Source organism: Haematobia irritans, chromosome 1 (assembly GCF_050003625.1).
Source record: "Haematobia irritans isolate KBUSLIRL chromosome 1, ASM5000362v1, whole genome shotgun sequence".
Taxonomy (NCBI): domain Eukaryota; kingdom Metazoa; phylum Arthropoda; class Insecta; order Diptera; family Muscidae; genus Haematobia; species Haematobia irritans.
The window spans coordinates 253,127,830-253,141,347 of record NC_134397.1 but is presented as its reverse complement, the minus strand read 5'-3'; the positions used below and the strand labels follow the sequence as shown (position 1 = coordinate 253,141,347).

The 13,518-nt window shown below is 28.7% G+C and overlaps 1 protein-coding gene across 3 annotated transcripts in view; it reads right to left on the bottom strand.

Annotated features, from left to right (window-relative positions):
* Positions 1–4,205: 4,205 nt before the first annotated feature.
* Positions 4,206–13,518, bottom strand: part of red (LysM peptidoglycan-binding domain-containing protein red) — a 49,813-nt gene continuing 40,500 nt past the window's right edge. For all 3 annotated transcript variants that reach the window (XM_075289579.1, XM_075289588.1, XM_075289598.1), the window contains 2 exons: positions 9,117–9,622; positions 4,206–6,116 (listed from right to left, as the gene is read on the bottom strand). In XM_075289579.1, coding sequence (XP_075145694.1) covers positions 5,876–6,116; positions 9,117–9,622 — 747 coding nt within the window. In that variant the 3' untranslated portion in view covers positions 4,206–5,875. The remainder of the gene's footprint in view (positions 6,117–9,116; positions 9,623–13,518) is intronic.

Below are 13,518 nucleotides of genomic sequence, written 5' to 3'. Positions count from 1 at the left end.
ATGGCTACCCCGGCACGGTTGCCAATCGAACTAAAAATATTCTACCAAAATATGGAGAAAATTAAAAAAAAAAAAGCTACAAAAAAAATTATTTTGTCAAAATTTTATTTCTGTAGAAAATTTTGTCAACATTTTATTTCTATAGAAATTTGGCAAAATTTTAATTTTTGTCATAAATTTATTTATTTTTTCATAAAATTTGTCAAAATTTTATTTCGAACTGGAAATTTTGTCAAATTTCAAGTTCTATAGGAAATTTTGTCAAAATTTTAATTCTATAGAAAATTTTGTAAAAATTTCATTTCTATAGCAAATTTTGTCAAAATTTAATTTCTATGAAAAATTTTAATTTTTTGTCATAAATTTATTTATTTTGTCATAGAATTTGTCAAAAAATTTTTTCGAACTGGAAATTTTGTCAAAATTTTATTTCTATAGAAAATTTTGTCAAAATTTTATTTCCACAGAGCCACAGTGGTGCAATGGTTAGCATGCCCGCCTTGCATACACAAGGTCATGGGTTCGATTCCTGCTTCGACCGAACACCAAAAAGTTTTTCAGCGGTGGATTATCCCACCTCAGTAATGCTGGTGACATTTCTGAGGGTTTTAAAAGCTTCTCTAAGTGGTTTCACTGCAATGTGGAACGCCGTTCGGACTCGGCTATAAAAAGGAGGTCCCTTGTTATTGAGCATAACATGGAATCGGGCAGCACTCAGTGATAAGAGAGAAGTTCACCTCACCAATGGACTGAATAGTCTAACTGCCTGTTCATGAAACACAAAATCGACTCGAGACGAATCGTTCGTCTAAATTGAAACTAAAATAACTTTAGATATATATTCTAGAAAATCCTGAATTTTGTAATGAACTCATTATTTATGATTTACTATCGAACACCGAAACAATTGAGATTTCACAGACACTGGTTTTCGAGATATCAATATGTGATTTTTGACGAATCGTTCGTCTCTAGGCGAACGAAAATTCCACGAACAGGCAGTAAGTGAGCCTGATACATCGGGCTGCCACCTAACCTAACCTAACCAAACCTATTTCCACAGAAAATTTTATCAAAATTTTATTTCTATAGAAAATTCCTATGGAAAAATTTCTCCCAATTTTATTTCTATAGAAAACTTTCTTAAAATTTTATTTCTATAGGACACTTTGTAAAACTTTCATTTCTATAGGAAAGTTTGTCAAAATTTTAATTCTATAGAATTTTTTCTCAAAATTTTAATTTTATAGAAAATTTTATCAAAATTTTATTTCTATAGAAAATTTGTCAACATTTTATTTCTATAGAAAATTTTATCAAAATCTTATTTCTATAGAAAACTTATGGAGTACCTTTTAGTTGGAGAGGAATATGTTATTTCTATGGAAAATATAAAATTTTATTTCTATAGGAAGTTTTGGTCACAATTTTATTTCTATAGGAAATTTTATAAAAATTTTATTTCTATAGAAAATGTTGTCAAAATTTTATTTCTAACATATTGACAATTTTCTCAAAATTTCATTTCTATAGGACATTTTGTCAAAATTTTATTTCTATAGAAAAATTTGTCAAAATGTTATTTCTATAGAAAATTTTGTCAAAATGTTATTTCTATAGAAAATTTTGTCAAAATGTTATTTCTATAGAAAATTTTGTCAAAATTTTATTTCTATAGAAAATTTTGTCAAAATTTTATTTCTATAGAAAATTTTGTCAAAATAAAAAATTTTGTACACATTTAATTTCTATAGGAAATTTTGTCAAAAATTTAATTCTGTAGAAAATTTTTTCAAAATTTCATTTCATTAGACATTGTTTAAAACTTTCAATTCTATAGCAAATTTTATCAAAATTTCATTTATATAGGTAATTTTGTCAAAATTTTATTTCTATAGAAAATTTTATTAAAATTTTAATCATATAGCAAATTTCATCAAAATTTCGTTTCTATAGGAAATTTTGTCAAAATTTAATTCTTATGGAAAATTTTGTCAAAATTTTATTTCTATAGAAAATTTTGTCAAAACTTTATTTCTGTTGAAAATTTTGTACAAATTTTATTTCTATACACTCATAGAAAAAAGTCTGCTAAAAACAGCAGTGGATGTCTGCTGTTATATTTTTGTACTTCAGGGCCAAGTGAACTACAATTTATACAATTTTTAGGTTATAAATTTTTTCCCAAAGCATATTAAAGAACCAAAAGTAGTTTTTGGTATATTTTTGCACTGTAATATACCTACAATCTCCTAAATACGATCAGCAAACATTTTGTTTGCTGTTATGCCTCAATTCGATAAATATTCAGATTTTTGGTCAAATACTATAGATATTCATAAAATATTGTTTTATTATGTTAGGATAGCTCCTAAGTTGACATTTTTATTTGTTTTAGCCAAAATAAAACATGTTTTAGTGTAATCGAGCTTAAAAAATAGCAGGAAATGTTTGCTATTTCAGCAAACAGTGACTATTGTCCCTTTTTCAGCAGACTTTCTGCTGTTTTAGCAGACTATTCTGCTGTCCCTAATAACAAATTTCTTTGGGTGTAGGAAATTTTGTGAAAATTTTAATTTTGTGGAAATTTTTTTCAAAATTTCATTTCTATAGACATTGTTTAAAACTTTCAATTCTATAGCAAATTGGATCAAAATTTCATCTATATAGGACATTTTGTCAAAATTTCATTTCTATAGGAAATTTTTTCATAATTTTATTTCTATAGGAAATTTTGTCAAAATTTCATTTCTATAGGAAATTTTGTCAAAATTTCTTATGGAAAATTTTGTCACAATTTTATTTCTATAGAAAATTTTGTCAAAATTTTATTTCTATAGAAAATTTTGCCAAAATTTTATTTCTATAGGAAATTTTGTGAACAATTTAATTCTGTAGATTTTTTTTTTCAAAATTTCATTTCTATAGAAATTGTGTAAAACTTTCAATTCTATAGCACATTTTATCAAAATTTAATTTCTATCGGAAATTTTTCCAAATTTTCATTTCTGTAGGAAATTTTGTCAAAATTTCATTTCTATAGGAAATTTTATCAAAATCTTATTTCTATAGAAAACTATGGTAATACGGCGGGTAGAGTAGGACATCCCATATGACAGTCTCATATCCGAAACGAGTGCTTCCGGTAGACTGAAATGCCAAAAACAGCTGATTTTCCTTTATAAATTCAGCTGCTTTGGGCATTCTAGTCGAATGGAAGCACTCGTTTCGGATATGAAAAATTGACTCTCATATGGGATGTCCTACTCTACCCATCGTATTAACCAGACATTGCTTCAGAAAGACGAGTCGTTTTGTCGTAGCGGTATCCGTTTGTTGCCACAATTATGGGAAAAAGCAGTCTAGCAGTCTGGACAATACTTCTGATATTTTTTTCAGAATAAATTCTCAAACATCTGAAAACATCCTGTATTATTAATTTAAGCTGCCGAAACATTTTGGAAAAAAATGACTTTTGTATTTAGCGATTAAATCGATTTTTTACATTCCAACGAATGGAGTTATCACCTTAAAAAATCGACATCATATTTCTTGTTCAATTCAATAAATTAGATATAATTTTGAACACTTACCACTATTTTGAAGAAAAAAAATTAAGGTCGTTAGTCGAATTTGACGATCGAGACTAATGAGGGTCATGAATTGGATTCTGAAATTTAGATTTCCACAAATTTTTTGGCATGAGTTAATCATGAGTTAATCATTTTCACACCACAAACACGGTTGCCACAGTTGGTAGAATCCTACCAAGCAAAACAGAATTGTTTCTGTTTTGGTAAATTAGGCAAAATATTCCTCTCCAACTAAAATGTACTTCACAAGTTTTCTATAGAAATAAAATTTTGACACAATTTTCCATAGAAATACAATTTTGACATAATTTTATATGGAAATAAATAAATTTTTGACAAAATTAATAAAATTTTCTATAGTAATACATAATATTTTGCAAAATAATTTTTTTAGTAGTTTTTTGGTAAAATTTTCTCCAAATTTAGGTAGATTATATTTGGCTTGAGCGGCAACCGTGGCCACAAAGCCACAGTCACTTGAATTGGCAAAACCACTTTGTTGATGAAGTATATCAAAACTGCGCCTTAAAGTATGCTTTAAAAATTTAAACCCATTCATATTCTATATCATACCTTTTGAACTTTGCTTTGTCTCTCTGTTAGAAAAGATCGTTTAATATATATATGTACGAGTTTTTTATTAATATTTTTTCATGAATTTAACCTATTAAATATACGCTCATCTTTCAACTATCAACAATTGTAGTTAGTGTACACATTTTCTTTTTTTTCACAATCCTTTATGTGTGGAGAATTAACAACATGCATACAATTATAATACAATTACTTTTGATTAACAATATGTATGTATTTCATATGGTTTTTTTTCTTCAAAAACTTGTATTTAAAAAATGGAGAGAATAAAAGTGTTGGTAAGACCGGGGAAAAACTGAAGGGAAGAAGTAAATAAAATGTTTCGATGCACATTTAAAAAGAACTACTTCCTAGACGACAAAGTGATAAATATGGTGCGTTTAATTTAAATATTTCTCTTTAATTTAAAATATTTATCTTGTGTTTTTCTTAAGCATGTATATTTAAATATTTTTGTGTGTGGATGTTTTTTTTTCTTTAATAAAATTACATTTTCTTTTCAAATTTTTTAACTAACTAAGACCATTATGGTTGTTGCTTATGATATTACAACAACTGAGTGTTCAACCTTTACATTCTTTATCTCTTTTGCTTTTGTTGTTCTTCTTCACTCTGGCTAAAAGATATGGTATGGTGTTTGTTTTCATTTATTAACTCTAGAGAAGACCTGTAATAGAATAAATGGAAATAAAAACGAAAATAAAAAAACCCCTTTTGAGGCAATATATTTTTTTAAGTTTTGAAAACAAAATATGTTATAATACTTTATTTAAAATAAAATTATATATATAAAAAAACACATAATTGGAAGTTTCGTTTGATAATGGGTTTTTTTCATAATGATAGTATAGAATAGTAACAAAAAGGTACAATTTATGGACTATTTTTCATTTTGCATAATGTCATATGTAAAAAAAACCTATAAAATATTGTTATAGAACTTAAAGATACATTTCTTTTATTTATCTAATATCCTTATACATTTGTTTTGTGGGAATACATGATAATGGGATAAATAAGATAAATAATAATAAAATTAAATCGTAAAATAAAATATTAGATATAAGAACAGCAGCATATGAAATAATTAGAATAAGATAATAGTGATAATATTTATATACACAATAGGGGGAGGGGCATGGGTTAATCATATTTCCTTTCTTTTTGTACATCACAAATTGTTTATATTTTATATGTATATATTTATGAAGGTTGTGTGTATATATATTTCAGTTATTTATGATTACAAAGACCTTTTTCACAAATACCAATCATGACGGGTGGTATTTTTTTTTCTTATACTAAATAAGTATATATGTGTGGACATTGTTAAAGGTTTTTGCCCTTCCACATAAATGGTTTTTATCAATGCAAAACCCAAATAGTAAACAGTTCTTTATGGGAAGGGGCCGCTTTTTAACATTCTTCCATACAACAGGGCATGAAGAAAGGCCATAAATCATTAAAATCAAAAACAAACAAAAATTTCAAACAAATATGGCATTTGTTCTAATTATTTACAATTAATTCCAGGTGTCGTAAGAAGTAAAGGAATTTCTAGGTTTTCCTTTATAATTTATAAAATCATGTACTTTGTTTTTTGTTTTCTTATTTTTTTTAAGATTTAGCGCGCATACTCTTTATACGTTTTACACCATATAATGATAATATCTGGACTTTTTATGATGCTACAACTCAAAGAAATCATCTTGTTGTTTTTCTAAACGTTTCTGTACTCTACGCATTTGTGTGGTATTCAATAGATTCGCTGTATCCGAATTACTACCCGTTGAACTGTGGCGTATGTGTTGTGTAGAGTTTTGTTGTTGATTGTGTTTTTTGTATGAGTTGTTGATGTTATTATTACGTCTTCGGGATACAACCTCGGTGGCAACAAATAAATCGTTATCAGTCTGATTGGAGATCATTCTGTAAAGGGATTAAAAAGAAAATGTTAATATTAATTAGCATGGTGATTATTCGGGAATGGACTTGAACAAAAAATTGAAGCTAGGATGTAAAAGTAGAAAAACTTGTTTCAATAATGAAATATTAATTGATCCAATCATTTCTTAATTGATATTGATTCAATCAAAAATTTGAATATATCAACCGCCCACATAAAATATATAATCGATTCAGGTAAATTTTGATTGAATTTGGTTTTATTTCAAAAAATTAATTGAATCAATCGTTTAATTGAAAATTTTTACCTATTCAAAGTTCAATAAAAATTTTAACTTAAAAAATATTGAACATATTTTTTTCTGTGTGCCAAAAACACATCAGATAAACCACTACCGTATGATAATAAAAATTTACTGTACTACACTAATAGCAAGTTTATCAATAACACCCATTAATATAAGTGTTTGCTCAAATTTTATTATAATTTTGCAATATAAATTCCAACATCGATATCAAAAAATATCTAAATTCTTTAGAAAGCGTTGACTATATGGCTAATTACATAAATTTTCTATAGAAATAAAATTTTGACAAAACTTTCTATAGAAATATAAATTTTGACAAAATTTCATATAGAAATAAAATTTTTGACAAAATTTTCTATAGAAATAAAATTTTGACAAAATTTACTATAGAAATAAAATTTTGACAAAATTTTCTATAGAAAAAAAATGTTGACAGAATTTTCTATAGAAATAAAATATTGACAAAATTTTCTATAGAAATAAAATTTTGGCAAAATTTTCTATAGAAATAAAATTTTGATAAAATTGTCTATAGAAATAAAATTTTCTATAGAAAAAAATGTTGACAAAATGTTCTATAGAAATAAAATTTTGACAAAATGTTCTATAGAAATAAAATTTTGACAAAATTTTCTATAGAAATAAAATTTTGACATTTTCTATAGAAATAAAATTTTGACAAAATTTTCTATAGAAATAAAATTTTGACTAAATTTTCTATGGAAATAAAATTTTGACACCATTTTTTATGGGAATAAAATTTTAACAAAATTTTCTATAGAAATAAAATTTTGACAAAATTTTTTATAGAAATAAAATTTTGGCAACATTTTCTATAGAAATAAAATTTTGACAAAATTTTCTATAGAAATAAAATTTTGACAAAATTTTCTATAGAAATAAAATTTTGACAAAATTTTCTATAGAAATAAAATTTTGCCAAAATTTGCTAAAATTTTCTATACCAAAATTACCAAAATTTTCTATACAAATAAAATGTTGACAAAATTTTCTATAGAAATAAAATTTTGTTGTTTTTTTGATTTCAGCTTAAAACCATGCACTGACTAAACTACAAGTGTAGCTTAACCAACAGAGGAAAAGAATGTCAAATTTATTTGGGCAAAGTCCTATAGACTGCAAGATGGTTGGATGGACGATCGTTTCGGAATTACCACATTCCTCATCAGCATCCTCAACTTGCAGCAAAACTATCAACCAATTATCAGAATAAATTCAGGCAGTTCATTAAACCCAATAATGAAAAAATGTTTTACATGATAGCCGGCTTATGCCGAAATAAATTCGTACAAACATATCCTCTTTTCCTTTGCCACCGTCAAATCATCGATTTGAGTGCAGTTGGCTGGGTTTATTTTGAGCGTGCTTCCTCTTCTTTCATTCGTTTTGTTTTGTTATTGTTGGTTTTGTTCTTTAATCATTGTTGTTGTTTTTTTGATTTCAGCTTAAAGCCATGCATTGACTAAACTACAAGTGTAGCTTAACCAACAGAGGAAAATTTTGACAAACTTTTCTATGGAAATAAAATTTTGACAAAATTTTGTATAGAAATATTTTGACAAAATTTTCTATAGAAATATTTTGACATAATTTTCTATAGAAATAAAATTTTGTTGTTGTTTTTTATTGCAGATTAAAACCATACATTGACTAAACTACAAGTGTAGCTTAACCAACAGAGGAAAAGAATACTTGTCAGATTTATTTGGGCAAAGCCCTATAGACTGCAAGATGGTTGGATGGACGCACGTTTCGGAATTACCACATTCCTCATCAGCATCCTCTACTTGCAGCAAAACTATCAACCAATTATCAGAATAAATTCAAGCAGTTTATTAAACCCAACTATAAACAACACTTGAACCCTCCGAAAAAATAAAATTTTGACAAAATTTCCTATAGAAATAAAATTTTGACAAAATTTTATATGAAAATAAAATTTTGACAAAATATTCCATAGAAATAATATTTTGCAAAAATTTCCTATAGTAATAAAATATTGTATAGAAATAAAATTTTGACAAAATTGTTATATAGATAAACATTATGCGAGAATTTTCGATAGAAATACAATTTTGCGAAAATTTTCTATAGTAATAAAATTTTGACAAGATCTTCTATAATAATAAAATTTTGACAAAATTTTCTATAGAAATAAAATTTTGTCCAAATTTTCTATAGAAAAAAAATGTTGACAAAATTTTCTAAAGAAATATTCATTTTGACAAAATTTTCTATAGAAATAAAATTTTTTACATAATTTTCTATATTTCTATAAAAATAAAATCTTTGAAAAAATTTCCTATAAAAAATAAAATTTTGACTAAATTTTCTATAAAAATAAAATTTTGACAAAATGTTCTATAGAAATAAAATTTTGACAAAATTTTCTAAGGAAATAAAATGTTGACAAAATTTTTTATGAAATAAAATTTTGACAAAATTTTTTATAGAAATAAAATTTTTGTTAAAATTTTCTATATAAATAAAATTTAACAAAATTTAGATATTAAATTTTGACAAAATTTTCTATAGAATAACATTTTGACAAAAAATTTTAATAGTAATAAAATTTTGATAAAATCTTCTATAGTAATAAAATTTTGACAAAATTTTCTATAGAAATAAAAATTTTCGTGGAAAACTTTGATTTTTTTTTTACTTTTTTTGATATTTTTCATAAGATTTTACTTACTCTTTAGATTTTTCCACATATTTGCGTGACTCGGAAATTGTATTATCGATTTTACTTAAGAATTCATTTATACTACGACGACTCTCTTCCTCTGGGGTCATGGTACTCGCTGCAACCGAATCCAAAGATTTACTCTGTTTAGCTGTATTGCCATTATTGGACATTGATAAGCCGGAATCTGTATCGCCTGATTGTACCAACAATTCACCGGCTATGGAATATGGCCGTGTAGGTAATGCAGCTGGACGTGGATTACTGTCTGATGACATTGATGAAGACGATGCTGAATTGGAGGATAAGGTCGATGATGAGGTACAATTTAAAGGATCACCATTGTAGACGACATCATTCTCTATCACATTTTCCAATGTGCTTATCATGTCATTGTGTGCATTTGTACCATTTGGATAATAAATTGATGATTTATCCACTGGTATCATAAGGAATTGACGTAAAAATAAACTGTCGGAGGCAAATAAACGATTGGCCCGACGTATTTGTTCTGTCTGTAAATAAAGCAAAAACAAAATGCGAATGAATATTTATGTATAAATATTTAACTAATATAGTGTTATTATTGGAGTATATGAACAATATAATTCAATTGCTTAAGATCCCACTCATTATATTATCATTAAAGTTTGTTTTTTTCTTTCTCGAAAAAAAAAACAAATAACATTGACAATTCATCACAAAAACCCCATTCACAATTTGAAGTTTTCCTTAGCTCTTATTGGCTAATTGAACGATTGATAGATCGATTGTGTCGTGGGTTGACTGTTTGATTGTCATCGATTAGTTGTATTGCATTATATCGCTTTTTGCCATCTGTTTTAAGTCTACCCATGCCATATTATAAAATTACATTTTGTATAGAGCCATAATTGTTTTGTTACTCATTCTAATCAAAATAGATTATTTTGTTTGACCATATGTGTCTGTCCTTGTTCTTTGATTTCATTCTGGAGAAAACCAAACAAATATCCATACTATTTTTTATAGGGTAAACCACTATAATCATGGTATGATTTCATTTGAAACAAAACCTCGTGATAGTACATAATACATTGCTTTTTATTTCATAATTTATTTACGCTTTTCTTTCCCTCCCCTTTTTTTCCACTAAATGCATCTTATCAAAAGTTTAACTTCTTAGATAAATAGTTTGAATCTCTAGCGTTGACATGATATCATTGCATATCATATTTATTTTGTCTCATCATGGGAAAAAAAAACTAGATTACTTTCCTCCATATAGTACATACGGAGACATTCACATTCGCAGAAACTTAAATGAATATGGAAAAATACTCAGATGTATCTTAGACATGAGGTTTCCTTTTTTCTTAAATAAATTCAAATGACAAGTAATTGATTTCAATATGTAATTTTACAATATACCAGAATTCAATTGTAATATATAGTATGCACAGGGTAGCTAACATGAAGTGTTAGTAATTTAAAGGGGGGAAATGTGTGAAAATAATTTATTCACTTTTGCTCGATATTGTTCTGAACAAATCAAAAAACGAGTTGGATGCTGTACGAGTGTAAGATGCGGGTATTATTCCCCTGCAATTGCCTTCTTCAGCGCATCCATATGAGCATATTTTCCTTACTCTCTATATCTCCAAAATGAGATAAATAGAAAGGTCCATTTGGATGGTAACTGGCCATTTGGACAGTTACCATGAAAATGAAACGATTAATATAATTTTTTTCTCATTCTAGGTTTGCCCGCCAGGACTTATCTTACCACGTCCACGGCGTACGACCAAAAAGTTTGCATACCCAGGACATTGAAGCAGTTTCCATCATGTTTACATTGACACTAGGCTCGAATTTATTTATTTATTAAAATTTCAAATGACAAAATTTCATATAACAAAAAAGCAACTAGCAACTTAGGCTATCGGAATTATCACAATGAACTGAATAGTCTAAGTGGGCCTGATTCATCGGACTGCCACCTAACTTAGGCTCGAACAAGACTATTGGCTCGAACAAAACTTGTAGTTGCCCGTAACATTACTTCAAATGGAAAATTACTTCGAAATTACTGTTCGTAGTATCAAATTCTTGTACGATCGCTTGGCTATATAGACTACTATTATGAAAGTTTAGAAATTGCTTTGTTGGCAATTTTTCTCGCAATATTTTCCTAAAATATGTTCTAGTATTGTTTTCTTCATTTATCACGAAATCCACCATGTTAGCGAGAACACAGCAAATCTTGGCACCATTCGCCGTAATCTCGCCAAAGGTGACTGATGTCCTTCAGCTTTAACTACGTGGTCCTTTTGTATTCGTCGACACTCTAATTGATCTGCAAATGCATTTTAGCGATATTTGATAGGCAGTATTAATTCGACAAAAGTTGATGATTGAAATATCTGACAAAGGGCTGTAGTTGTTATACCTGTGGTATCACCACCATGCAGAACTTTGAGTCATCAATTTGCTCTCTCAGGACTATAACCCTTTGGAGGAAATATTATACGCCATTTTGAACATAAAGTGTTCTAGAAAAAAAAACTTGAAATGTGCGTAAAGTAAAACTATTTGTGGGTCATAGGTTTTACAGCTACTCTCGATTAGCGTGAAGTATATATCTCCAGACCAGAGAATGAAGGCTAACTATTTTCGTCGGTACCCAATGATACCTGATACTAGAGCCGTGCGCGTGACTGAAATTTCATTCACACTCACGCACATTCACGAAGCAAAATGTTTATTCACGCACGATACATGTGGTAGCCAATCCCACTCACGCACATTCACGAAATGAAAACCAGTACTCACGCACGAACTACTTTTAAAGACTCACCCTCACGCAAGATTCACGACAATTCACGAGATTCACGACAAATTCACGAGACTCACGATATTTTCCAAACGGAAATCAGAAAAAGTAACAAAATTCAAAAATACAATATAGTTCGAGAGCTAAATAAATTTCATACGAGTATGTATTGCGAACTATCGCTGTGGTCGGAAAAAGGTTACGGCCACAGTTCTGTCCTCAAAATAATGTCAGATGTGCCTAACGTAGTGGATTACAATTTGGCGAGTCCACTTTTCGACAAAAGGTTTGAGACTCTAATCCCCAACAGTGAGGCGTGGTGCACACAGACCCCAGGGAATAAAGAATATATAGATTTCTACACTGATGGCTCCAAATTGGATGGACAAGTGGGTTTCGGAGTATATTCTAATGATCTGGAACTTCAAATAGCGAAAAGATTACCTAATCACTGTAGTGTTTTTCAGGCTGAAATATTACCAATAAGAGAGGTGGCGAATTGGCTGAGAAGTAATGTTCCAAAAAATGTGGGCATTAATATATACTCAGACAGTCAACCTGCATTAAAATCCTTGGACTCTGTGTTCCTCAACTCGAAAACGGCCATCGATTGCCGCAAATCTCTCAATAAGATGGCTGAGCAGTACAATATTCACCTAATATGGGTGCCTGGCCATAGGAACATTCCGGGGAACTGCGAAGCGGATGAGTTGGCAAGGCTAGGGACTACCTTACATATTCCAGGGGAACTAGAATTTGTTGGTATGCCCCTAGCTACCTGCAAGCTCATGCTGCGTGAGAAGGCTGTTATGATGGCAAATGTTCGATGGGAGAATTGCAAGGGTTGTAACGACACCAAGCAAATATGGCCCCATTTCAACTTAAACCGCACACTAGATATGCTAATGTTCTCGAGACGTCAGATATCACTCCTGATATCTGCTATAACGGGTCGCTGCCTGATAGGAGATTTTGCAAAAACTATTGGCGCGAAGTATAATGACTATTGTATGAGCTGTCATGATGCGGAGGAAAAAGAATCAATTAAACACCTCTTGTGTCAGTGTCCTGCATTTTGTGTAAAGCGCAAGCAACTTTAAGGAGCATATAGCTTCAGATTACTGGCGAATCTGGAAAACGTTAACTTAAGCAGTCTGCTAATGTTTTTGGAACAATCTGGTTGGTTCAACAAAGAAAAATAATCGAGAAGGTTCAGCGTTTAAAACTAGAAGTGCCCATATGTAATAGGTACTTTTAGTTAATGTGGTATCACAATGGACTGAATAGTCTAAGTGAGCCTGAATCTTAATCGGGCTGCCACTTTAACCTAACCTAACCTAACCTATGTATTAAATCTTATTTTTTTTTTTGTCGTGAGCGTGATTTTGCAGAAATTTTATTCACGCACATACACTAAACCAGTTTATGTCGGAGAATTAAATAGATTTTTGCTACGAAAATCTCCACATTAAATTGTTATAGAAACGTAAAATTAAATTAGATTAAATTAAATAAAATTAAATAAGACTTATGGTAGAAAATATAATAAATGTAAGTAAGATTGTTTTCAGATTTTAATAAATTTATTTTTACATTAAG